The 27,647-nt window shown below is 35.1% G+C and overlaps 3 protein-coding genes, 1 long non-coding RNA gene and 1 other non-coding gene across 6 annotated transcripts; 4 read left to right on the forward strand and 1 right to left on the reverse strand.

Annotated features, from left to right (window-relative positions):
- The first annotated feature begins 14,201 nt into the window (after positions 1-14,201).
- On the forward strand, positions 14,202-14,825 carry LOC148170336 (uncharacterized). Its single transcript, XR_015770649.1, has 4 exons — positions 14,202-14,215; positions 14,357-14,441; positions 14,499-14,578; positions 14,651-14,825. It is a non-coding gene; the product is annotated as an uncharacterized LOC148170336 (long non-coding RNA).
- Positions 14,826-15,134: 309 nt separating this feature from the next.
- Positions 15,135-15,652, forward strand: LOC148170337 (uncharacterized). The gene is made up of 4 exons (XM_088044276.1): positions 15,135-15,141; positions 15,190-15,216; positions 15,282-15,416; positions 15,475-15,652. The coding sequence occupies exons 1-4, from the start codon at positions 15,135-15,137 to the stop codon at positions 15,627-15,629; spliced, it is 324 nt and encodes a 107-aa protein (XP_087900402.1). The 3' UTR covers positions 15,630-15,652.
- Positions 15,653-22,687: 7,035 nt separating this feature from the next.
- Positions 22,688-22,850, forward strand: LOC148170338 (U1 spliceosomal RNA). Its single transcript, XR_015770658.1, has one exon. It is a non-coding gene; the product is annotated as a U1 spliceosomal RNA (small nuclear RNA).
- Positions 22,851-22,982: 132 nt separating this feature from the next.
- LOC148170339 (uncharacterized) lies at positions 22,983-25,382 on the forward strand. Its single transcript, XM_088043636.1, has 3 exons — positions 22,983-23,221; positions 24,428-24,701; positions 24,755-25,382. Exons 2-3 carry the CDS (start codon positions 24,436-24,438, stop codon positions 25,176-25,178), a joined length of 690 nt encoding a protein of 229 aa, XP_087899762.1. The 5' UTR covers positions 22,983-23,221; positions 24,428-24,435; the 3' UTR covers positions 25,179-25,382.
- Positions 23,262-26,500, reverse strand: LOC148170340 (uncharacterized). Of its 2 annotated transcripts, none has more exons than XM_088043634.1 (6): positions 26,119-26,500; positions 25,374-25,479; positions 24,359-24,391; positions 24,128-24,318; positions 23,699-23,809; positions 23,262-23,652 (listed from the first exon to the last, which is right to left on the reverse strand). In XM_088043634.1, exons 1-6 carry the CDS (start codon positions 26,362-26,364, stop codon positions 23,374-23,376), a joined length of 966 nt encoding a protein of 321 aa, XP_087899760.1. In that variant the 5' UTR covers positions 26,365-26,500; the 3' UTR covers positions 23,262-23,373. The 2 variants fall into 2 exon arrangements, with proteins under 2 accessions (XP_087899760.1, XP_087899761.1); XM_088043635.1 differs by having other exon boundaries at positions 24,128-24,312; positions 26,119-26,494.
- Positions 26,501-27,647: the final 1,147 nt, after the last annotated feature.

Genomic DNA, 27,647 nt, shown 5'->3' on the forward strand with positions numbered 1-27,647 from the left:
CTCACCGACTGGAACTGCAGATAAAGACGAGCGCGGTTACGCTTCAAATGTTTGTTTCTTCTATGCAAATAAATCTTTTATTTGCAAAGAGCGAAAAAATCGCGGCTTTGCAATCTTCCACAGCTGGTAGCACTGATCATGCACTGATCAAGCAACACTAATTTCTCTACTTACGGTCTAAATGAAGTAAAAAAATAATGAAAGAATAGGAGTTGGAGGCATTCAGATCGACTCCAAAAAAGGGGGGAAAAGAGAATGACAAAAATCAAAATTTTCAGAAGCTTTAAAGAATCCAAAGATAAATTTGGACCACTCAAAAATATAGAGCAAAGAATGACAATTATTTCAATATTTATTTAAAACGGAAAACGTATTTCCGGTTCAAAAATTTTTGCCTCTTGGATTTTCAAGTTCGGAGGTTCCCAAGTTTAATCTAAAAAGTAATTATTATAAAAAACTTTGAAAATCCAATGATAATCGAGATCTGCAATAAATGAGAATCTATAAAGCTTTCGAGGAGTATTTAGAAAAGCTAAGAAGAATCTAATGTGAATTTAGTGAACTCAAACAAATTTAGAGAGTTGGAAGATATAAAAATAGGCAGTTCAACATCTAGAATTCATTAAATTTTTAGAATAGTATCTAAAACAATTAAAAGAATTAAAAAGAATGTATAAAATTAATAAATCAAGGAAAATCGAAGGATTTTAGAGAATTCATGAATATAAAGTGTAAGAATCAATAATAGAGATAGAGTTTGCGAAAAATCCAAAGAGTTTTTAAAGTAAAATTTACAAAATTTAATAATAATTTTATATACGGTCTAAAAAAATAATAACGAAATACAGAGAAAATATAAGAAGAATCTAAAAAAATGAATTTTAAAAATCTAAAACAAATCTAGAAAATCTAAAAGAATTTGTGAATTTATTATCTTAAATAATTAAAAAAAATGTATAAAACCTATTAATCAACGAAAATCGAAGAATCTTGAATTTATGAATATAAAATATAAAAGAGTCAATAACAGAGACAGAAAATTCACAAACTTCAAAAGAAAATTAAGTAATGAGTTTACATTTTCTAAAACAATCAACAAAATTCAAAAAAAATCTAGAAAATTTAAACAAATCTAAAGCATCCGAAGAAAATGCATACATATAAAAAATATCTCATAAAATATAATTAGAAAATCTAAAAAGAATCTAAAATAAATTTGCATAATCTTAAACAATTCAAGGATTTACAGAATAGACGTTCCAAGATCTTGAAAAATTCATAAATTTGTTTTTATTAGAACAAAATGTCAAACAATTTAAAAAAAAACAAATATTTAGGTAATCAAAGAAAACAGAAGAATCTTGGCGAATATGAATATAAAATGTAACAATCAATAATTTAAGAGAATAAGTTCAAAGATAAAGGAAACCAAAGGAAATCTGAACAATCCACGGAAAATTACGCAGAATTTAAAATTTAGAGAACCTAAAGAAACGTCACAGCATCTAAAGTTAATTACATAGAAACGACAGAAAATCTCAAGCGAATCTAAAAAAAAATAAAGAAAATTTAGCAAATTCATAAAAACTTGATTAAAAATTGTGCTTAATTACAGAATTGAAAATTTAACAGACATCTAAAAAGAAAATTACAATACAATGCAGAAAAACTATAGAGAATCTAAAATTAACCTAAATGGAGCTAAAAACTTAATTTAAAGTTTCAGAAGATTTCAAAGAAAATCAAAAGTAAAACTAAATCCAGCGATTTTCAGAATTGCAGATTTTTAGATTTTAATATCCTAATAAGTCAAAAATATCAAAATTTTGAGAAATCAGAAAAAACTTTTGGAATATGTGTTCTAATCCTAGAATCGGAATAATATCTTTAAGTACTGAAATTTTTTAGGAAGCTAAAGAAAGAATCTGAAATACCGAAATATTACTGAATTTACTTAAAGAATCCAAAAAACCCACAACAAGGAATTTAAAAAATAATTTCTGAACTAAAAAATTCAAAGATTTGGGTATCTTGAAATATCCTAGTGAGTTGCTGCTGAGCAAATAGAGAAATTTGATAATTTGTGGATGGAAACGTCAGGAAAGTCGAAAAACCAAAGAAACGAAAAATTTCCAAAAAATTCAAAAAACATGGAAATTTGGGATCTAAAAAAACAAAAATCCAAAGAATTATAAGGGCGGCAGAAAAGAAAAGAATCAAGAATCTGAAGTATCTAAACACATTTCAAATTTCAAAGTCTCCCAAGCAATCAATAATATTCTTTTGAAAATGCGGCAAATTAAAACTAACTTTCTAAAGTCGACACCTGAATCAAGTTGAATTCCACTTTCCCGCAGAAAACCGTAATTCCACCATTGAAAAAACCGAACCAGTGTATCCCAACCTTTCCAGTCGTTTAAACACTGTAATACTAATGAATTGGGTGAGAAGAAAAACCAGTAGCAGCTCGTGTTAAACTACTCGTGCCGTTTTTACCAAAGGAGCGGCCGCGATGAAACAACTTCGCTATTAACATTTTATGTTCAAATCGGCGTTGAATTATCACAGAATTATAATAAAACAATCATAACTTCATGCTTGACCTTCCTTTCGATAACATTATTTAAGATGCATCTTCTTGGACGCCACGGAAATTGCTTGCATTTTGGAGACCGTTAGGTGCACGCACCGTGAAAGTTAGAATTGGATTTGGAGGTCAAAAGCTGCAACTGTAAAATGTAGGTGGAAACTTAAATTGTAAACTTCCGACGGATTATTTCATAATTATGGAAGGAAGTGTAGCGTGAAGGTAAATAGGATTGAATTTGAAAGAAAATACAATACGAAATTAAAAGATAAAGAGAAAATTACTTTTCGTTAGTTTTATTAATTAGCGGGGCTATTGTTAACCGAAAGCAATTCATTTAAGGTGCTTCAACTTCCTGCTGTTGACACATATTTAAGTAGAATTTGAATGGAAAATGCAAATGGAGGAGGTGTCAATTGAGGACGTTGTTCTCTGTATTAGTTTAATTTCTTCGTGACGAATAAAATTGGCACGATTGAGTATCATCTAAAAAATTCTGAAGCCCCACACGTACGTTATTGTTTGAAAATAACGCGCCCGCCCACTGCTACCGTACAACGAGTTCTTCTTTTTATCTCTTGAGCATGAGGTTAACCATCGATTTTTTTGCGTGTTTTTGCCAATTGATCTGCGGTAAGAAAACGGGTTACGTAATTCGAAGGGCAGCAATAACTCTGCAACGTTTTAAATCGCGTAACTTCTTAATTCACTCATCCTTTTGAACAGCCAAAACTTGCACAATAACGATGCAAATTTCGTGTCCATTGAACGAGCTCTGGGAATCGCTCGCAATTCGTCAAACAAAAGGGCCCAATTCCACAAAAGTAGGTGCCAACCCCTGTCCGAAAATAAGTATCTTTTGATTTGCGAATAAATAATGTGGAGCAGGTTTTGCAAAGAGAGGAGCTAGAGCTAGTCCAATTCAACCGTCGGCGCCAAACAGGTATGATAATGCAAACACACCTGAGTTCGCCAGGATGGGAATGGGCGATAGTCACTTCTATTCACGAGGATGCTTTGCATTACGGTACATGGAGTACTTTCTCAAGTTATTTACGAGTAAACGAATTCATTGTGAGGACTACATGCCACTCAGAGGGAGATTTGCTCACATGTCACACTAATGATGCTGAACTAATTTCATCATCAACGGAAATCGCGGAGGTTCGGACCCTCATTTGTAGGACAAAGAGCAATCAGCGCCCTCAGAGACAAAGAAACTTATTAAAAGGAATCATAGACACATCTTTAGCTAATCGTGACTTGCAGAAACCACCCCAAAGTGTTAGAACTCCATCAAGTGCACGTTTCTATTCTTCTTAACGAGGATTTGACAAACTTTTTCATCGCTATTATCATCCAATTACTCCACAACCCCTCGAAGACGGTTGTTAATTTCTCAAAAAATCTTTTTTTTTCGCCCATTCAATTATTGTAACGCTTAGCGCGGAAACCTTCAATTACTTCAGCTGTCATGGTGCTCTATTGAAAACCATGAAAAAATGGACATGCCTCTCACCTCGTTGAATTCATTATTCTTGAGTCATAGAAAATGGGTGAGTGGATTTGTATGCAGTAACCTACTAAGAAATCCGCGTGTTTCTCATGAATGGAATTTTGCATTTTGTTTGTGCGGTGACAGTTTTGACCTCGTTCGATTTGGCGGCAAATCTTCTCATTGGTTTTAACAAGGATGCATTTTGATCTCTCAAGGTTTCATACTAGCTACTACGATTTATTTATTTGTCTCGTTTGGTGGCGATTTGTGAAAAAAGCGGCGCAAATACGTAACGAGATTCCGCTGATAAAACCGAGAAACGTAAGTAGAGTACAGACTGCAAGAGGTAAGATTAATAACAGCACTTCCTTTCATTAAAATTCCCGACGTTTTACATAATTGTCTTTTCAAAGAACTGAATTTATAGTAGCTTTTAATGAGAGGTTGTGATTAAAATATGTCGAACCATACCACAAATACTTTGTACGAGCAATTAAAAAAGCCAAATATTCGGACATCACATGTCGAAATGATGCGAGGACGTGAGCTACATGAGGATTTATTGATCTTCATCAATCATCATCATCCAATTATGATAAAAAATATTACTATATTAACAACATTTAAGAAAATTGCACTAGTCAACCGATTTCGGTTGTTTTACATGCCTACCTTAATTTGTAAATACGCACTATGTTTTTTTATAGAGCCGTAGATTCATGAATGACAATTTTTGCAACCAAGACTGTGTAAATCTTCTGCGGTCGAGATATCGCTTATTTTTTTTGAGAGAAATTAAGTTATTGTACATTAGTGTACGCAGACTTTTCCGCAGATTCCAAATCTGAGATTGAAATTCAGAACCGACAACAAATAACTGAGTTATGGCCGATCAAAGTTTCGGAAAGTTGATTTTAATTTTTTCTCATTTTTTCTAATTTTTAAAGTTAAATATCTTGGAAACTATTTGAGATATTGAGATGCGGATTGCGCCATTCTTTTTCTCGGCTCATTTTACGTTAGAAAATGTTATCAAAAGCCCAAAATTTGATAGTCGATTTTTCGCGAAAAAAAATTCCGACTCAAACGATGAAAATTTTGCAATTTTTTGTTTTTTGGTCATAACTCGTAAACTATTGGTCCAACCGATCTCAAATTTGGCCAGTAGATAGATTTCGAGCTCCTCTTTCGACTGATGTAGAATTCAAAGTTATTAAACGTTGTTTTCATTTTAAAAACATTGATTGAAAATCACCCTAAAATTAAGTCTTCAGAACAGTTTTTGGCGAATGCCTCGTTTTTTTATTAAGCAAACTCAACAAATTTTACACTCATTTTACGCAGAATATCATGCTGAATCCAAAGTCGCAAGAATTTTTAATTTTCGTCAACAAATAACTGAGTTATGGTCGTTTGAATTTTTGGGTTGTCGCCAGAGGGCCAAATTTTTGAAAGTTCGAAACAATTCGTGCTCAATATCTCGGAAACTATTTCAGATATTGAGATGCGGTTTGCGCCACCGTTTTTCTCGTGATTTTTTACATAAGAAATAGTTCTTTGATTTTTCTACAGTCGAAATTTCCAAATTTTTGCAAAAATTCATGACTAAAACTATGCCAAATTTTCGATATCGATATCTCGCTTATTTTTTGGAGTAAACTTAAGTTATTATACATCAATGTACGCAAAATTTTCCACAGATTCCAAATCTGGAATTTAAATTCAGAACCGACAACAAATAACTGAGTTATGGCCGATCAAAGTTTCGGAAAGTTGATTTTCATTTTTTCTCATTTTTTCTAATTTTTAAAGTTAAATATCTCGGAAATTATTAGAGATATTGAGATGCGGATTGCGCCATTCTTTTTCTCGGCTTATTTTACGTTAGAAAATGTTATCAAAAGCCCAAAATTCGATAGTCGATTTTTAGCAAAAAAAATTCCGACTCAAACGATGAAAATTTTGCAATTTTTTGTTTTTTTTTGGTCATAACTCGTAAACTATTTGTCCGATCGATCTCAAATTTGGCCAGTAGGTAGATTTCGAGCTCCTCTTTCTACTGATGTATAATTCAAAGTTAATAAACGTTGTTTTCATTTTAAAAACATTGATTGAAAATCACCCTAAAATTAAGTCTTCAGAACAGTTTTTGGCGAATGCCTCGTTTTTTTATTAAGCAAACTCAACAAATTTTACGCTCATTTTACGCAGAATATCATGCTGAATCCAAAGTCGCAAGAATTTTTAATTTTCGTCAACAGATAACTGAGTTATGGCCGTTTGAATTTTTGGGTTGTCGCCAGAGGTCCAAATTTTTGAAAGTTCGAAACAATTCGTGCTCAATATCTCGGAAACTATTTCAGATATTGAGATGCGGTTTGCGCCACCGTTTTTCTCGCGATTTTTTACATAAGAAATAGTTCTTTGATTTTTCTACAGTCGAAATTTCCAAATTTTTGCAAAAATTCATGACTAAAACTATGCCAAATTTCCGATATCGATATCTCGCTTATTTTTTGGAGTAAACTTAAGTTATTATACATCAATGTACGCAAAATTTTCCACAGATTCCACATCTGGAATTTAAATTCAGAACCGACAACAAATAACTGAGTTATGGCCGATCAAAGTTTCGGAAAGTTGATTTTCATTTTTCCTCATTTTTCGTAATTTTTAAAGTTAAATATCTCGGAAATTATTAGAGATATTGAGATGCGGATTGCGCCATTCTTTTTCTCGGCTTATTTTACGTTAGAAAATGTTATCAAAAGCCCAAAATTCGATAGTCGATTTTTAGCAAAAAAAAATTCCGACTCAAACGATGAAAATTTTGCAATTTTTTGTTTTTTGGTCATAACTCGGTAAACTATTTGTTCGATCGATCTCAAATTTGGCCAGTAGATAGATTTCGAGCTCCTCTTTCAACTGATGTATAATTCAAAGTTATTAAACGTTGTTTTCATTTTAAAAACATTGATTGAAAATCACCCTAAAATGAAGTCTTCAAAACAGTTTTTGGCGAATGCCTCGTTTTTTTATTAAGCAAACTCAACAAATTTTACGCTCATTTTACGCAGAATATCATGCTGAATCCAAAGTCGCAAGAATTTTTAATTTTTGTCAAGAGATAACTGAGTTATGGCCGTTTGAATTTTTGGGTTGTTGCCAGAGGTCCAAATTTTTGAAGGTTCGAAACAATTCGTGCTCAATATCTCGGAAACTATTTCAGATATTGAGATGCGGTTTGCGCCATCGTTTTTCTTGCGATTTTTTACATAAGAAATAGCTTTTAGATTTTCCAAAAGTCGAATGTTGCAATTTTTCACGAAAATTCATGACTAAAACTACGCCAAACTTCTGATATCGATATCTCACTTATTTTTTGAAGTAAACATTTGATTTCTTTGGAAAAAATTACTGACAAACTATGCCAAACTTATACCTACGGCGATATCTCGCCTATTTTTTGGTCTCACGTTTTTGAGGCTCATTTTACGCAGAATTTTACACAAATTCCATATCTAGGTTGAAAATCCACGGGCGACAACAAATGTCCAATAGTAATTTAAACAAATCTAAAATAAGTAAAACTGGAGAAGTTTAACGAAAGCGTCAACTTTTGAGTAAAAAAACGGTTTATAATAGCGTCCATTTTGGTGGTCGTTTCACTTAATCTTAGTAAAATCGAAATATTTTCCAACACCACATAAAGCAAGAGGCGAAATCCATGCAAAATATGACGCGACCTCCAAAACTTTTTTACAAGCAACATGCACATGTGTATGCAGTAGCCGTCATAAAACCATTTACAAAGCATCCTTTAAATTATTGATGAAGGCCAGTGTTAAATGATCATTTTTATTAATTTGCGTCAATATGATTGTCGTCCTGCGACAATATCTGCAACGGCCCTCACTGTTAAATCGAGATAATTACTGGTGATACGAGCGTCCCACTGGTACGTTATGAAGATTGCACCATTACCAGCTTTGATTTCTTTCAAATTACACGAGTCGCCATGTGGTCGTAACGACACAGTTCTAGTTTCGAAACTAGTTTTCAAGGAAGTGTCGGATTTTCTGAAATATAATAGCCTAGAGAAAGGGTAACTGCTGGACCACAATCTCACTGAAGTAACGAATTTTTCCAATCCCACCCATCTCATAAATATTCATTTGATCGAAACACTACCGAATCTTGACAGTGTCAACATAAAAAAAAATAAACACTCAGTGGAACGCTTCGATATTTTGCAGTTGCTATGTATCAGCCCGTTCAAGGTTCCAAAAAACAATATTTAGGACTTGTTGACCTTAACGTTCCTGCTAATGAAATGACGCTACAACTTAAAACCTGCGAGTAGTTAATGGAAGATTTTGGCGCCAAATCACTTTCGATTTCTACCACGTGCTCGCTCAGATAAGTGCAGGTTGGAACAGGAGGAGAATTTTAATATCCTTCCAATTGACGAATCACAGCTTGGATGGGTGTGCCGGTTTACTTTTTTTCCGTGTTTTTCTGACCAGTCCCACATCTCATTTACCGTTGACTGGGCAAAATGACAGTGATTTATTATGCACAAAACTGCAGTGTCCAAAACAACGCCCTAATAAAGAAAAATGACCCCCCCAGTTTATCAATAAGTGAACATGCTTTGTTCTCTGTTTTGCAAGAGCAAAATTTCGCACGGAGGCTCTTATTACGTGGTCGCGTCCATAGAAAGAAAAGGGGTAAACTTTCGAGGGTCAATCCCCTCATTGCGAATGCTCCAAAATTGCACTGTTGGAAGCAAGAAATTCAGCGACGTTCAATTTCTTAATTTCGGCACCAAGTTCAATTAAAAAAAAACTAAAATTAAATTTCATCCATATTCAGTCAGTTACCAAGAGAGAATTTTCGAGAAAACTCCGGCCCATGCAGTTTTCACAAAAGCTTCGTCTTGTGGTGGACGAAATAAGAATAAATTTGCAAATAATTAAATTGGTAAAGCGTCCCAAAGAATTCGCAGATTTTAAACGACGCGCAGGCACAACCAGGCAACCAACAACACCACCAATTTGCATTTTATGTGCATAAGTTTCCAGGAGAAAAATGGGTCTCACAAATTGTCACCTTGAATCCTGAATATTTTAATCTTGAAATAAATATTTATTGTTTACTTATCTCCCACGATTAATAGCTGTTTAAGCTATTTGTTTAAAGTAGTAATTAATTTTCCACGAGTTTATAACATTATCCCTAATTTATAGGTATTTATTATAAAGGCGATTAAAAGCGAATAGAAAAAACCACATAAACGCTAATAATTGGCAGAATTTAAAATGCTATTAGCGTGGAAACCAATTTACCACCTGACTGAGTTTATAATCCGATATTTGAATAAGAAGCTATTAATGTTCAAGTGACATTATAATAAGAAATTTTTCAGCGTTTTGTCCCGTCCTTCGTGGTAACGCATTTTTTAAACATTGCCTGTTTACAACCAGCTATGAGCAGACATTAAAAACCATAATAAGGCTCGATAATTCACTGTAAGAGGCATAATCTAAGAAACAATCTTCTTGTATCTCTCGAAAAAAATGTCTAAATTACAGTAATTCATCAGGGATGATATAATTGACGAGTCCAATTGCCATAATGGCCTAATAACAAAATAACGTAGCACACAAAGAAAAGTGCCATTAGTCTCTCATTTGACATTTGCATGAGCTTACATTACAATTTATAATGAGTCTCCAAGCTTGTCAAATTAATTTGTAGGAGCTTAGTCTGTCAACATCAATTAATAACAGAGCTTTAATGATTTTTATCACAACAATAAAAATTCTTGCGTCTTCTGGTAAGCTCGGATAAAAACTTATAATTGTGTACAGTTATTAAGCGAGCGGACATAAATTAAATCAAGCATATTAGTGTCACTATTCGAGCGGCGCCTTTGAAGTCACTAACAATTACCTCAATTAAACAAACGACTTATCTCCCGTAATTTCATGAAAAAACATAATTTAGAGCTTTCTGATTTTCACTCGGAATATTTTGAATCACAGCGTAATCCTGAGAAACGATTCTGGTCACGATCAGGTGGCGTAATAGGGTTCGTGGAACTGCGTACAGGTTAAGGATTACTAATTGAACCCTGAACCCACGACCGGCACAATCCGGAATTTCGCATTTTTTTCTCGGAATTTCAAGCCGAAAGGGCAAAAACATCCTACAGAATTTATTCTAATTCTAATAATACGAATAATAAAATGCTAAATATTAAAAAAAATAGAACAACTTTCCATAGGAGTTTGCAACGTTTAATATAAGCTCCCTCAATCATTTTCATTATTATAATAACACATTTTTACCACGAGTTTTATACTATACTTTTTCTGCAACCGGAACTTTCTGGAAAAAAATCGCAGTTTCTAAGTGCTTCGGCAGCTTTCACAAAAATCAACCATAATCTTGTAATTATGACTGATAAAATCGCGCATAATCCTCAATGACATGTTATAAAGCACTTAGAGTGGATTGACACTTTGGCAAGGATTACCCTCTTAACCGTCACCATGAATTGGAGTAATTCGATAATTCGATAACACCACTCTGTACCAAACTCGTTTAAAGATTCTGTAAGTTAATAATATTTAATAAGCCAAAGAAGTCATAAGTCGAAAGAATTTCGTTGCTTTGAACAGTGTTTAACTCAGTCAAAACGCCTCACTAATGTTTTCCAGCCATATGACGATAATTCGGTTTTACGACTTTTAGAGCTGGTTTTAACTTCTGATTGCTTTATCTTGTTACACAGATGTGTACGTGAATTAAAGTGACATAAAAGCTGGCATTAAACCATAAAAAGCTGAAGACGTAGATGGCTAGCAGTAACTAAACTAGAACATTCAATATTCACCTGTAATTTCTCATGTAAAATGAATACTTTACCAATCAAGATTTCTGTTTGATTGCCTTCGAACCTGATTCAACAAGATAATGGCGGAACTAGTAACAGGGAAATTTTCATTTTCGAAAAAAATCGACGTAGTAATAAATGGTCGTGACTAGTTAAATTACCTTATTAGTGCGTTTGCAAACATATCGCGAAAGCAATCATATTTAACCGGATTTTTTCTGATTTTATATCCCCGATAATTGGATATTTACACAGTGTGAAAATCGACTCTGAGATAGTCGTCGATAATTTAAAAGCATCGCAAATACCAGAAGGTGAAATATTTCAAGATTTATGAACATGTCGACCGAATTAAAAAAATCGAAAATTCCGGAGCTTCAAAGTTTCTCCCAAAATTTTAGTTGCTTCAAATTCAGTTATTTATTGACGTACGGAAAAAATTAGAACAGTTTTAATTCCGTGTGAAATTTTGCGTTAAATGATTAATAATAACTTAAGGTTGCTTCGGAAATAAATTAAATATTGACAGATTTTCAGGAGATGTTCTCGGGATATTTTTAGAGAGGTTTTTCGGTGCGAAACCGAGGTTCAATACCTTTGTGTAATTTGTCAATCGAACGAACAGCTCGGAGTCCATGATTTGACCAAACTTCAGATCGATACGAGAGGTTGGCAAAAAATTTTAAAAAAATTATCGCTCGAGTCAGATTTTTTTTCCGAAAAAATTGACCATTGAATTTTCAACATGTGAGAGCAGATTATAAGCAACAGAAGCACAAGAAAAATTATGGCGAAGTTCACATATTTCTACCTGCTGTAATTTCGGAGATATTGAGTATTAAAAATTTCAAAAATAACTACATATCTGAAACTTAGCTATTTGTCGTCCTTCATGGATTTTGAGCACGAATTTGGGATCTGCGTGAAATCCTGCGTGCCCTATAACTTAAGTTTGATTCAAAAATAAGCGAAATATCGATCGAAATACCTATTTTTACAGTTTTAATCGTTTTGTTTTTTCTTCGAAAATATTAAATTTTTGAATTTCGGAAAATGTGAGAGCGAGCTTTTAGCAAACAAAATACAAAAAAAAATGCCAAGGAAAATTGCATCTCTCTAATTTGTCATAGTTTCCGAGATATGGCGCAACGATTTTTCCAGACCTCCAAAATTTTGATCACAACCCAAATTTTAAATAGGCCATAACTCAGTTACTTGTTGACGTATGGAAAAAATTAGCACAGCTTTTGATTCTACGGGAAATTCTGCGTAAAATAAGTACCAATAACTTAATTTTGCTTCACAAATAAACTAGATATTGACCAAAATATATTTTCAGAGGGTTTTTTAGGGGTGATTTTCAAGAAACTTTTTCAGAAAGAAAGCGACATTTAATGCCTTTGAGTTACGTTATATCAATCAAAACAGCAGTTCGAAGTCTATTATCTGGCCAAATTTCAGATCCATAACTCAAGTAGTAATTTAATTTGATAGAACAATGAAGCAAAATCTGGAAAATTTGGCCCTTGCAAAACACTTACAGCTTTCATTTAAAAATCATCAAAAATTCCCCTTTTGTTGTAAATTTACATTGCAACTCCCATAAGTGAAATACGGCCGGAATCTCCTCAAGCTTCCACAGTTGTTGAGGTAGTCACAGACAACAAAAGCAGCAATCAATGCTGTATAAATAAGACGATATAACTTTATGGGTTTTATTATTCTTGACTTTACGTCATGAGTCTTGATGAAGCGCACAATGTGCATAGTACTTGGTAAAGTGTTGCAGTAGCATTGTTGCTCCGAAGAAGGAAAATAAAAGAGCCTTATTCATCCCTTCTTTCCACCTAAGCGGTTAATTGTAACCAATTGTTGTTCCTTTTCCCAGAAAGTACATAGACCTGCTTTGTCTTGACCATGACAAAGATCTAGGTCTAAATTTTTGCAATCTTGATCTCTTCACTATTCGGACAGCATAATTGATAGTTGCCAACACAAATCCGAAATTATCCCGACCATATAATTCGAATACCTTTGTTAAATTATTTCATGTTAGAGTCCCAGTCTTGCATTCTATTAACTCCGAATATCAAGCTGGTAATTTATGTCTGAGCTACCTGGAATTAGCTGCTACCGCGCTACTCAGATCAGTATCGCGACCTCGCCCAAAACATCATTTTACTTTGATTGTTGTAAAGGGTAATTATCAGTGTTGTCGTTAAAAGAAAAATGATTCAAAATCTCGTTTTGTTGTTTCGAGCCTCCGGCCAAGTTGCCTACTAATAATTATCCTAATAATACACGAACTGGAATTTATTAGATACTGGGAGCTTGGTGCTTTATTTATGAAGAACATAATTTATCAAATTTTTATTCCATCAATAGATTGTTAGTATCGATAACATAAACGTGCATTTCTGTTTTAATGATGCTGATGTTAATTACATGAGAGACTTACGCTTCTGACTAGATGCTACCAGGCCGGACAATAACAGTTTGTTCTGTGCACGTTTTAATCGTTTTGCATTCTTCATCTCTTGCAATATTGTTGCAATTATTACGAAAGAATTTAAAAATCAATCATAAACTGGATATGGTTATAATGCATGGAAGAGCGACGAATTAATTGGACTTGTGTATGCTATATGGGTTCGGAATTGTAATTTTAAACACTGATCGGATCTGAAGAGATTTATCGATGAGTCTCAAGGTTGTATGTGTAAATAAGGGCGAGTTCCTTCACTTATGATTTAATAACGAGCTATAAATACGTCTGTTATTCAGATAGAGCGGTCATTCTGTCGTCTTGAAGAGGAATTGAAGAAGAAAAATGGTAAAATAACAGCAAATGAAGCGTCCCGAAGTCCTGAACCAGTTTGGCGTTTAGTCCAGCGCAAATTTTATCTCCCCAAAAAGTTAATCGCGTAAAGACCTAATTTGAATATTAAATTTTAATGCCGCTTTTCGTAATGTTTAAAACAATAAAAGAATGTTACCTGGGCGCGTTAAATTTAATCGCTCCAGCATTAGGCGCATTTCTACCCCAAAAAAATGAAAATGACACGTTCGGGTAATATTAGGCCATTAACATTCCTTCCAAATATCCACTTTGATAATATTTCGGGTTGGTTTTTTCCCATTCCGCTTGTAAATTGTTCACTGGACGTAACTAATAGGGAATATTTGCAGCAGAGTGACAGATCGGTGTTGCATGCATGAGCGATTTCTTGTATTCTGATTTTTCTGTATTCTCGGACTTGGATATCCTACCGGGAACCTGATTGAATCTCGTCCGAATTGAATTGATGGCTTATCGAGGTCTAAGACGCATCCTGTTAACTTACAATTTCAGGATCCAATAAATAACTAGCTCGGTCGACAAGATCCTTAATCGAAAATCGTTGTATTGCATCAATCATAAATTACACGTCCTTGCAGTTGCAGTTCTCTCGAGCGTAACGTCGGACACGTTCTTGAAACTGGAATAAAAGTTTGATTTGACTAAATTTCAGTCATTTATCTTCATCATTGCCGGAGGACGTCTCGATACCTTTACGAGAATAATTAATTCGGAGTTTTTCCTTGGAGTGTGGTAATAACGATGACCGTCACGCTGCAGTGACGGACAGATTGTCTCGATATGCTTTTGTACCTTTTCCCACAGGTGCACCCGAGTTCTCACAGAAACGAGGGATTTTTACGAAATTGGGGCAATTACTGGGGGCAGTGGCGCAGGCAATCAGATTTCTTTCAGGGTGAACAGATGAGAAAGTTGCGTTGGAGGAAAAAATTGTCCACAAATCTTGGCGATCAACGTCAAAACCATGATTGCTACTTAACCAGAGAGATTCTGGTAATGCAGGCGGCATTATCATAATGTGGGTAGACGCTACAAATTGCCCACAAATACTTTGGTTTTTCAGTCGAGCCCATTACCATATAACAACGCGAAGAACTAGCAAGTAAAAAATCCACGAACAAAACAAAAAGGCACGCGTCAGTTGGAAAATTACCACCGTGCCATAATTGAAAGAAAACACACGTTTGCGTGGGTTTGTGGATTTCGCACGCATATCGAAGGTATCTTCCCTAATTATTGTAATTTATTCGGTGCATGAACCCATAATCTGTTGGGTGATATTACCGTGATGAAACGTATTGTGCTATAATGTGAGTTTAGTTCTTGCAGGCTGGTTCTTGCAGGCGTAGCTCTATCGAAGAACGCCCGGGGTCATATCACGATGATACCCCTCTCGCTTTTTGGAGGGTAAGGGGATCGCTGAGATGACCGCGAGTCAGTGACTCGAAGCGGGAGTTCAAGGAGAGGCGGACACACCAGAGGCTCTCAACAGTTACTACGAATCGCTTGGACCTACGACAATACGATTCACAGGCGCCGATTTCCATACAAACATGGGAATTGTTATTACGTGAGTCGCTGTCAATTACACAGTCCAACAAAATTTAACTTTTTTATTTTTTCTGAAGAAGTCTCAACGGTACTTCATAATTGGGGCGAAGACAATTGCGCCAGAATAATCCCTATACGAGCTAATGATGGTAAAGCTGCGCCACTTACCCTCCGCAGGCGTGCTGAGCCAAGGCAGAACTACGCCAATATAATCCGTTCAAGATTAGTGTGATTTACACACCATTTTACGAAATTGAATTAAAAACAGTTTTGGAAACTGAACAAAATAATTGGGAAATCGTCTTAAAAATTTTACTATAAAGAATTCTTGAGGAGTTATTTTTCAAAACTCAATAAATCCTATTTTGACTGACATTGGGTTTGATGTGAAATTAAGATTATTTTGGGAAAATCTAACAACGTGAATTTTTTATTCAGTGAAAAACCTCTTGCTAAAACATTGTGTTACCCTCTTATGCCAAAATAGTTCAAGTAAATTTGATGAAAATTGAATAAATTAACGTTTTTTCTAATCCCTTGTCAAAATTTATGAAATGGATTTATTGAGTTTTGAAAAATAACTCCTCACTTAATCTAGGCATACCTATACAATTTTCATTCTTGCAATAAATGAAATACAGATTGTTAGATTATTAGACGATCTATGCATTGTTTTTTTTTCGAAATTCTGACCGTATTTGTATAGTGTTTATGTGATCAATATTGTTTGTAATCGAGTCATCCATGAAAATGAATCCGTATGTCTATCGACAATTCATACTAGCGATCTGATATTAAACTTAGCAACCGAGTCTATGAAAATAGATAAATCAAGCGACAAAAGAGGATCAAAAGGAAATCTGGAAGGTGTTCGACACAGGATGAAAGAACACCTTCAATGTAGATTCGCTATTTGCTCACTTTTGGCATTGCAGTTGACAACCATTTGACAGCTGTCAGTACGAATCTATCAAAGACATCCACAAATTAATTCGCATGGCTGACTCGATTACAAACAATATTGATCACACGATATCGGAACCTCAGAAGCATAAAGACTTATCTCCATAAATCATAGTTTCGAGAAAATCAACAAAACAGGTATTTTAAAAAATCACCGTGCTGTTACTAATCTCTTTTCAAATATGCAATTAAGAGCAAATTGTGAGTTATTGATGACTATTTATTTCCAATAGTGCGTAATAGTCGTAACTTTTGATCCAAAAATATTTTTTGGGCATATTTTTACACTTGCTTCCATATGCTTCTAAGAAAAATTAGATTATCTGGACCTAAATCCCGCCTAGTAATAGAAAGTTTCAATAAAAATTTACAATGTTTTTACAAAAAATGTTAATAAGTTATTAGGAATCATGACTAACAAAGATATATTAAAATTAACCCAAATTCAGCAACTTCTATGGACTATTTAACCTTAAAAAACTCTTTTATTGTATACCATTTTATTAGATGTTACAAAACACGAATTTCCTTTTGTAGTATCCCTATATAATATACTTGCGTTTATCATCAATTTGAATAAGTTTGGATCGGTTGAGTAAAAAAAATACCTCGAAATGTAGACCTATAAGGAGTTCATTCTTTCTGCTTCTAACATGATTTGGTACTTAGTTCCTTATAGAAACCTAAAATCGTTTGTTTTTCATCTGATGTAAAGAGTAATACAAAACATTATTTAACTCAGTTTTCACATAAATTGGAATTTAACCCTTATGCTTCTGAGGTACCGATATAATATTGATGTTTGAAATTGTAAGGTAACGTTATGGCCATAGCAAAAGAGGTAATTGAGACAGCCATGAAAATTAATTATTCGAAGTTTTTTTTTTGGGTTTTCTTCAACCGTTTAAGAGCTAGCTTGTTACCAATGAGAAATCAATTTGCAAATGACCATAAAATTTTGAACGAAAGTCATCATAGGAAATATTTTAATGTTAAAGTGACAGTTTTTATTTGAAACCAGTGGCGTAGTTGGTTGGTAATAATTGGTAATAAAACCACTACATATTATAACGGCGGTCACATGTTTGTATTGATTAGAGTTATGGTCATTTTGAACAATTATTGAAAATTTGTTTTCTCTTCTTTTTACAAACAAAATTGCACTACTATTTCTTCCTCTTATTAGCGCCACTGATTTTAGTGATAAATAATCTATTTGATCGAAAGACTACTTGGATTTTTGAAAAATTTTAAATTGAATTGAAAGAATCTAATTAGACGATTTTAAGGTCTTGTAACTTTAAAAATAAAACAAAAAAAATAAAATAACAGATTTCAAGACAGTTCACCTTCCTTAATTAGCCATTAGTCTATGACCGTAACGTCAGCTAACACCTTGTAGATTTGGATGTAGACTATAAAAAAAATTCTTGTAATATTAAAAATCTATTACAAGAATTATATCTGTCGTCAGTAATGAAATGACTTCGCTGGTACTTCGGCAGAATTTAATGTGCGGCACACTAATGCCTTGAAATTAACTATCACATATAACCACCAAGATTATACAGGTACTTGCTGGCGCAGTTGTCCCATGCCCTCATAGACCTTATTGTGTAAGAATCCGTCGACAGATTTAACATATCAGTTCTGGGTTTTTTGATTTTCGATCGTTTTTCCAAATTTTGAAAAAGCGATTTTGGGAACAAGAAAAGGGAAATCTAAAGTCTGACTGTCCAATTTAATCAATTTAAGTGTAAATTTACAATTTTCATCGACCTCTTTCCGGTGTTTAGTCTTAAATCATAAAATTTTACACGTTTCTTGAGACCAATTTTTGCGTTTTCGTCAATTGTCACTGCAAACTTCTAAGCGATGTTGCTCTAACATTAATGAGTAAAATTTTTGTTTGTAGAGTAAAATTGATTTTGAATAAATTTGAGAACTTTAAAAAAAAAACTTCAGAAATACAGTATTTTTTACAGCTGAAATTTCATATTAAAGTAGCTATTTTTTCGAAAACTAGAGCCAGAGATAACATGTGATCTCTGCTAGAGCTAATCTTGAAAAACCGATTAGTGTTTCGTAATCAGAACGCCCTGTATATCGAGAAACCCCTTTTACATCTTTGGAAAAAAAAGTACTGTTGTGCAGTGTTATTTTTTATGAAGTGTAAGTAGTTCTTATTACCATCACGCCCCTGTGCTTCTTTGAAGACGTTTTTCAACCACAGGTTGTAAGAAAATTATCCGGGGTACTCTAAGTACTCTAATACTTGAAACACACGCTGGTCGTTAAATTTTAAAAACCATCTATAGCCGAGAATAAACACTTTTTGTGTAAAGAAAAAAATTGTAAAAGCCGAGAGACGCTGTTTAACCACAAAACTGGCTGCTAATCAACCAAGAAAGCGCTTCATACCTCAACTTTGTTTGCAATGACTAACCACTACTAATGGATGTCAGTCATTTAATGTAAATAAGAAAATTGGGAATAATGAGTAAAAAGGTCAATATTTGGTCAGTTTAGTGCAGTTGGATGACGAGGCGAGGACAAATACAAGAATAGTAGATTTTTCCTGAAAATCTTCCTCACACAATAAAGGCACTAACCAGAAGAGTTGACTTAGCAGAAGCAAAAATTTTTGAAACCCTCGACAGTTTGACGCCCTCTGGTTCGATGCGTAACACAGTACTCACCACCACCACTCTTGTGTTCTTGAGCAAGCCACGCTCCCGCAGCTTCAAAGAGTAACGACAGTAAGTGATCGCTCCGACTCAGATCCGTTACTTATTACTTGCTTTATTTCTGCAGCTAATTTGTTTACCAGCAGGTACAACCGCTACCGCTCGTAACTCACCAAAAGTGAAACGTGACCATCATATTCACCCGACGCGAATACGTTTGATGTAACTTTCGACAATGGCTGCTGGATGAAATTTGGCCTTGTAAATTTAACACACAAAAAAAGAAGGATAAATAAAAGATCCTCCAACAGGTGGATGGGTAACACAGGTAGCGGAGCTGAGACTAATTCTGCTCCCCTCTGCCTCCCGACCGAAGATGGAGCGTGAACTGCATTACTGAAAACGCCCACTAATAAGCATTTTTATTGGTAATTTTATCTCGCCTGAATAATTAAATAAATTCGCAAAATGGTAACTTTAAAATTGGGATAGTGTTGGTGGTCGTGGTGGATACCAACGCCCACTAGACGCCGTTTTGTTTTTTTTAATCATACAGAATTTGTAATTGTCATGAATTATAAAGCCGGCATTAATCCCAAGAACTAGACCATAAAGAACATTCCCTTCCCATAAAAAACAGCTTCGAAGAACAATCTATAACCAGCAGAGAGGGAGTCGGGGTCAGCTGAACAATTCGGACGTTAAAATTAACGTACAAAAGGTTACACGTGTACGAGGGTCGTTTTAGGAAGTGTTAAAAATTTCCCAAACTATTATTGCGAGCCTTCACAAGTGTTCGCGTCACACCTGAAAGGTAAGTTTTCTACAATTTGCTCGCGCTAGATGGCTGTTATTATCTATAATGCGCTGAGATGACTGGAAATAATTAGTTCAGCCTCCATCTGGAAATAATCGAGTCAGTAAATCATAAAAAAAGTCTGTAATTACGAAGTAAGTCACTGTGAACTTTATCTCATAAGAAGTGCACTTTTATTGTCCATAAAATTCATAATTTATGGCAAGCACGCTAATCGACGTAGTAAGAAATCCCTGCTTTTTATGTCCATCCTAAAATTTCTAACATCTCGACAACAGTAATAGACGTGAAAAATGCACTCTTCGATCGACAGTCATCTTGATTAAGTGTTATAAATCATCCCGGCACAATTAAACGTCGACTGTACGGCTTGAATACCGCAATTTTCTCTGAAGTACGGTAATGAACCGCAACACTTAGTCATAATGCTGTCAAGTATAAGAGTGTAATAAAGTTGTATTTTCAACCAGGCAATTATAATACATTATACTTATAGAAATCCAACTTCCATTAAAAATAATGCTGTAATAAAAATTTTAATACAAATTCCAATATCGGGTTTCATTGTCCCTTTTCCCGGTAACACAGTTTTATAACCATTCAAATCATTTTTAAAGCGACACCAACACAAAAGTCAGACTTGTGATCAGTTAATGTCAATTTTACTACCACTTTTAACAAGATTTATTTTTTTCATTCAATCGAACTGTGCAACAAAGGTGTGTTCGATACGGCAAAAAATGTTGTGCGCTCGATGGCAGTGGCGGAGCATTGAGAAAAAATTGAAATTTTTATTCGGGATGAAGCGATCTAACAAAAACTAGCACTTTGAAATTACCAGTCACGTCTTTAATTAAAGAAACAGTCTTGTTTGTGTCAAACTGACGGTTTTGTAAAAATGTTGATCAAAGAACCACACATCTGCTTCTGCTTCGCAGTTTGCTGCATTCCAGGGTAGATTTCATCTCAAGTTAAAAATCTGCATTTTGTCAGTGACAGGAACAATAAGTCTTGCGTCGGGGCTTTTTTTTTTTGTTATTGCCCTAAAAAGTTCCTGAATATCATCCTAAAAAGATCTCCCGAAAACTAATTTCGGTCAACATTTTCCTCAAACAAACTCATTTTACGCATAATTTCACGCTGGATCTAAATCCGTGCTCAAAATTTCGATACGTCGAAAATAACTGAGTTAGGGCAAATTAAAATTTCGGGTTTTAACAGAGGGGCAACATTTTAATATCCAGAAATATCGGAGCTTCACATCTCTGACAACAGATAGAAAAATGCGGTTTTCTACACCGTTTTAAAAAAATTCATTGTCGATTTTTTAAACGAAAAATTTAATTTTCTTCTAAACTATTTGTTCTACTGATCTGAAATTTGATCAGATTATAGATTTCGAGCTGCACTTTTAACTGGTATATCACGACTTGAGAACTATCTGTCCCAAATTATTGAAGCCTCTGATAGAACTGCTAAATACCGTGCGATGCGGTAATTATTCATTGGGAATTTTCGTGTTCTTCACCCTAAACTAAAAGCGTGTCGGCAAACTTTTGAAATGTGTAATTTAACACTTTAAATGATAAAGATACTGCAGTCTATTTATGAATCACTCTGTATATGTAATTGAATGCTCCTGCTCAAAAAAACGTTAAAACGAAGAAAAGCCAACTCTAAACCCTAAGGCGAAATCTTCGGTTTATATTCTTACAGTAATAAGAAGTTCCAGTAACCAAATAAAAACAAATTCCTACACGCAAAGGACTATGCCACGGGGCATTAGTTAACATAGTCACGCCTATTTCAGCCCAACAACGAGCACAATATATTACATACATATTTTCCCGTTTTCCTTTCTTGTGATTAATTACATGGTCGTAAGTTATCTACTGAATCTGGAAGTCGAAGCTATACTTATGCAACGAACTGGATAGTTTTTTGTGAAGACAACTAAAAGTGATTATTAATTAGACCTGTCGCAAAAAATCTGTGAACTTTTCTTATTATTTCAGAGGCTTGTGATGGTAACGATAAGAGCACGCCACTGCCAACCGGGTGCAATATCACTGCACGAAAACCATTAGTGCTATTCAATATTGGGCGTTCCTTCCATGAATATAACTTGGAGCTACCGGTGATACCAATCCTTGCTTCGAGACGAGTATAAATGTATCCAAAGATAAAAAAGAATGATAAATATGTAGACCCGAATATGAGGACTGACTGCAGCCTCAGGGCAATGATGGATATTTTATACCAACTTTTTTATCTCAGAGTTCTATTACGCAACCTCTACCTTGTCCGATGCATGCATTTAATCTAAAGATATAAATAATGGGTTTATGGTGCGTGTGTATTGGCTTGGCGTATCTGGAAAGACACGCAGCTTTGCATTATCCACGGACTACTGGGCATGGTAGTGCATTATATATTTTATGTCAGGTGGTTTGGCATGTTGCTGTATTTTTCTACATTCATTTCTTAACGCCTTACAGTCACATTACTCCGGCTATAAATTAAGCAAGTTTTGTTTTTACCTTCGTATCTTTCAGCTACCTCGTAAAAGCAACGGACTTCCAAGATCAAAAACGATCATAATTCACGGGGGCAAGGAAATTAAACCGGGAATTCTATTCATCTTTTTTCTTCGATTCTAAGCTTATTTTCGGCGCAAAAAATTCCAACTCTTGGCGCAGCATAGGCACCCCAGAATACACGCTCTTTCCACCAGATCCGCCAACAGAGGGTGCAAGTGCTTTGTTTCTACCACTCCTGAACTACCCTTCAACCCTTAACTTGGAGGGTGAGCAGATTCCCAGCATACTTACCTGGCGTAGGGGTTACCATGATCATCAAGGTGGTTCCCCCAGGGTGAGGCCCTTCCATTGCACCTCGGTCGGGCTGACCCCTGCGATTATCCCTAATGTGGATAACTCGGGCGCACAATTTTTGGTAGTCGGGACTGCGTGCGCGCTATCCCGGTCTAACGCAATGAAAAATAGCTCCTAATCCTCATCCTACTGTAAAATATCAAACTTTTGTAGTTAATTTGATCCAATTTTTAAGAATTGCGCTGAAACTAATTTCCCTCCAGTAAATTCAAAATTATTTGAGTTACTGGCGCCACCTGGTGGTACGATGTTGAACTTTCAGGGACGCTACAACTGTCTCCAGCGCCATTTTGATGTTGTGATTTATCTGTCTTTCGGGAAGTGTAACTTTCATCCCTTAATTTAATTAAAAAAGTAAATAAAGTGACCATTGCTAAAAATGTCTTCCCATTCAAACAACTTAATTGTTTATTAAGAAATTCAGAGCTGTCAAGCTGGTGAAGAACTCTTTCAACACATTGTGGTAAGCCATTTAAACTTTTAAAGGGCCAATAACGCAACGCTTTGTTTTTGCAACAGTTTAAATTCTGCGCTTTTCGAATTAGCGCAGAACGTTTTTCTGGGTACATAAATGGTTACAAGTTTATTAAACACTACGCTAAAATCACATTTTCCTTAGTTTTCATCAAGAGGCACAATTGGGATAACCTCAGATCTGTAACTTCTTCTTTTGAAGCTGCCACGCCGATTTAACGGTGAAGCAACACATTTACACTCGTTGGGATCAAAATAGGATCCTGTTGAACACTCCATTACGTTTTTACATTGACATGTGCACAAGTCAGGGTTCCACAACTTTGTTTCGGTCTGTCTGAGACATTTCTTCTTTTCGTCGAAATTCACACAGACGCAGCCACATTCACCTTCTCTGTATTCTTGGAATCTAGTGCAGTCCTAGAACAAATATGACAGTTGTTGCAACAAAATATTGGGAAAATACTTCTGGTTTCACGCGGCATTGGCATTTGCAGCGGTTGTGCTTCTCAATCATTATGACTTCTGTGCCTAGAAATTTGAGCTTCTTGTCCCCTGTATATTGCGTCTTGTAAACCTGAAACAAAAGAATTGTCTGCATGTGAAGAATACTCTCATTTTGACGGGTTTTTATTGTTGAATAGAAAAAATCTTGTGCGAAACACGAGCCATTCTTTTATATTTCTTCTCGTCACAATGAATCACTTCTACCTCTCGTTGCATAATTGCCATTTCCTGAACAAAATCTGTTATTAGAACCATCCTATAGAGCTCCAACATCATTAAAACGCAATTACTTTTTGTTAGGTGACATAAGCTTGATTCTCATTAGTCACAAACCGATAAAACCAGCAAACAAAGCATTCAAAGTGGTAATTAAACTCCTGTTGCCCACCTTAAAAGGAATGCTTTCTGTCTTCAGCGGTTGACACGATAAAAGATCGTGTTTACAACAGCCCCCACACTGCTCCACTCTCGTACACTGCGGAATATACAAAATGCTTGCATCTTCCGATGAAGCAAGCTTCACAGTTTTCAGCTCCGGGATGCAATCTGCCCCCTTCGGAATCGTAGCTGCACCTACGACTTTTCATTACTCAAGAAAAGAATTAACGGTTTTACTCACTCCTCTCTTCGGCATCTCCTTCAGCAAAACGATCTGAAATGAGAAAAAGAATTAAGATAGTTTTTTTAGACTTCAGGATGGAGCGCTGTACCAAAGAAGACGCGGCCTCGGCCAAAAAACTCCTCGACTTTTACATCGACTTGGTGGAAAACAACAAAACTACAGCCAAGTTCCATTTGGCCGAAAACGTCGTTCTTGACTGGTTTGGGAAGACGATCAAAGACAACAAGAAAGTCGCAATGTTTATCAACGACCAAGTGTGTAAAGTTACCCATCATATCCCCACCGCGTTTCCTTCTGAAGATGTGGCGTTTAGAGAAACGCACAAAATAAAAGTGCCAAAGTAAGAAACCGAACTCTAATCAGTAAAATAAATAATTATAATTGTTGTTACAGAATACAAGAAGAACGTGTCGTTCCATTGTCGCCTTGCCAAGTGACCCCACCTCCCTCCACAAGCACCATCGAAATGGGGCAAGGAGATGGTGTCCACAACTGCCCTTTACTGTCACCACCAAAGAAAATGAAGTTTGAGTCGGACGACGAAGGGAATGAAACCGTGGAAGGTGAAGCAGAACCTTCACAACTCAAGTATATCACAGCTGAAGGAACTGTTGAATTCCATAGACCGAGTATCAAAAAAATTCAGACTGAAACTAGGTGGCGGCGGCCTGTTAAACTACACCTAGGATACACTTCAAGTAGCTGTACTAAAAACTGTACTATTTATTTGATTATTTATGAAGGGAATCTCAAATGCCGGCGAAACTTATTTAAAGAGTTCTGTGAGAGCGACACGAACGCAAATGCTTCAGTTTAGCGCGTGCAATTACTGTTTTTTTTTTGTTTTCGTTTCGTATTTTATTGTTTCATGACAGCATAAAGTGCCAACCTTTGTATCATAGTTCCACGTACTATTATGTGATCTTTGATGCAAGTCACATTAAATTAGAGTTATGTATTTTTATAAAAATGAATTGTATTTTTGTTACAAAAAATAAAAAGATATACTTACTTTGAATAAGTGGCCCAAAATCCTCTCCATCGTCTCTCTCGACGAAATTTAAGAGCAAATCGCTCACGTTGTAGTCGTTCAGACTTTGAATGTAATTCAGCGGAATCTAAAAAAAAATAGGTTAAGTTTTATCGATGGTTTGTATTGTACGGGCAAAAAGACAACACTGAGTCACTTAAATATAATTCTTATAGTGTTATTTAACAGATGAGGAGGGTAAAAACGAACGTATTTTTGCCGTAGAAGTGCACTGGAATTGCACGTCCATTAAACTCAGAGAAGGCGCGAAAAATTGACGCGACACGTCAAAGGTCGGGGCCAACATGACAACAATTAAAGTACTAAAAAATTTGAATTTTGAAAATATGGGGCTTCAAAAACTACAACAAAATCTTAAATAAAAAAACTTAATCACAATAAATTGTTTGATTTATGAATATTCATGTACAAATTTGGTTGATTTACCTAAATAAATAATAATAATTACAAATTAATGTGCATATTTTAGAAGAAACAATAAAGTTAAAATCAGGGAGCGGAATATTTAGCTAGGAGAAAAATTCCAACTTTTGTAATCTCTCGTAACGTCGCTCTTAATTTATTTCTAATTGGAATTCTATCGGAATTTCCATTAGTGATATAAAACCTATAAATAAAAATTCACCTCCAGACACCTAAATAAAGTATTACGTGAATTGTTTTTCTTGCGATGCGTTTACAGTTTTTTCCTGACACTGTTACCTACCTGTCTTGATGTATTATTAACTTCTTCTTCGGACTTGTCCTCAGCCTCTTCATCCACCGGTCCATGATTGTGATGATGATGGTAATAGAAATCAGGAGAATGATGATGGTGATGCATAAAATTCTGCTTAGGAAAATGCCCAACATCCAAACCGTCCGGATACGCAAAATCTCCTTTTTCGTTCTTCGCAGCAACAGTCAACCGAAGACAATATAGCAAAAGTATGCTAATAAACGTCGCACACATTCTCGTTGTTTACGTTAGAAGCCTTCAATTATTAAAGAAAGTTGTAGGACACGTTCACTTAACGATGGTCGGAATCTGACTGATGGTCAAGTCAAGTTTTCGATTTGCGAAGGTGATTCAGAAGATGTGGCGGGTTTCACCTTTTCGCGATAACGCGTTCGCGATTTGGGGACACTTCCGGAGTTTATCAGGAGGCTTGCAGCGGAAATTGGGAAATCGGAAGGAGGTTTTCGGTAACTTATAAACTGGTTCGGACGTTAGAGCTTCCTCAATTTCGTACTCATTGACAAAAATTTATTCGGAGGATGTAAAATTGACGTCAAAGATGTTCCTCGAGATGTTGCGGTTTTCGCTACTCAACTAATTTTTGTTGTGGTGAAACGATGCGCCCAATAATAATAAAAGTTGATGAACACATAACTTTTCTGTTTTGTAGTTTATGGAGCAATGTTTGTTTTATTATCGTGGGGAAATCGCCGGGAAAATACTCAAAGTGGATTTCTTTCTGAAACCATAAAACCAATATTTATATCTAATTACTCATATTTATTTAGTTTATATTCACAGTAGAAAAAAAATTGGCATAATATTCAAATTATGTCAGAGTTGTTATCGTGGTGAAAGAAAATGCGCACCGAAGGAAAACAACAATCATACAGGACGTTACATCCAAGCTAAAAATCTTTCTTACTCACAACTAGCAATGTTTTAATCAAAACACTTAAAGATAACAAATTCAGTTAGTCATTCTTTGGTGAAACTGTTAAACGCCGCAAACTGCATTAATAAAATTAATTAACACGAAGTGATTCACCTAAAAGTTACCACGCGCAAGAACGAAATTCCATTACTGAAATTTCAGAAATTTAGAAGACACGATGTAAACACGCCTGGGTATTTCCAATTACCATTTCATAAAAAGGTGGATCTGCAGTTACAAAATTTCCTCAGTTTTTTGTAGATTAAACGAATCAATTTCCCAGCCCGCGGTTATTTGTGGAACAATAAAAAACTGTGAGCAATTTATTACAGGGTTGTCGGCGCCCGTATTTTTTTACTTTTTTATTACAAATAAATGAACCAGCAATAAATGACCTTTTTATGTATTCAAAAAAGAGGTCGTTATTTAATATCATCGTGGCGATAAAATTTCAGCATGAGGGGTGGTGGGTGGCATTTTGGGGTGTTTCTGGTAGTTTTTTCTTCTATAATTTCTTGCTATCAATTGGTAGTTTCTTCGGATTATTCTTGAGTTTCATTTCTTCCAAGTGGAAATGGTTACA

The sequence above is a fragment of the Gnatocerus cornutus genome, chromosome 8 (genome assembly GCF_029298725.1).
Source record: "Gnatocerus cornutus isolate USDA-ARS CGAHR chromosome 8, icGnaCorn1.1, whole genome shotgun sequence".
In the NCBI taxonomy this organism is placed as follows: Eukaryota; Metazoa; Arthropoda; class Insecta; order Coleoptera; family Tenebrionidae; genus Gnatocerus; species Gnatocerus cornutus.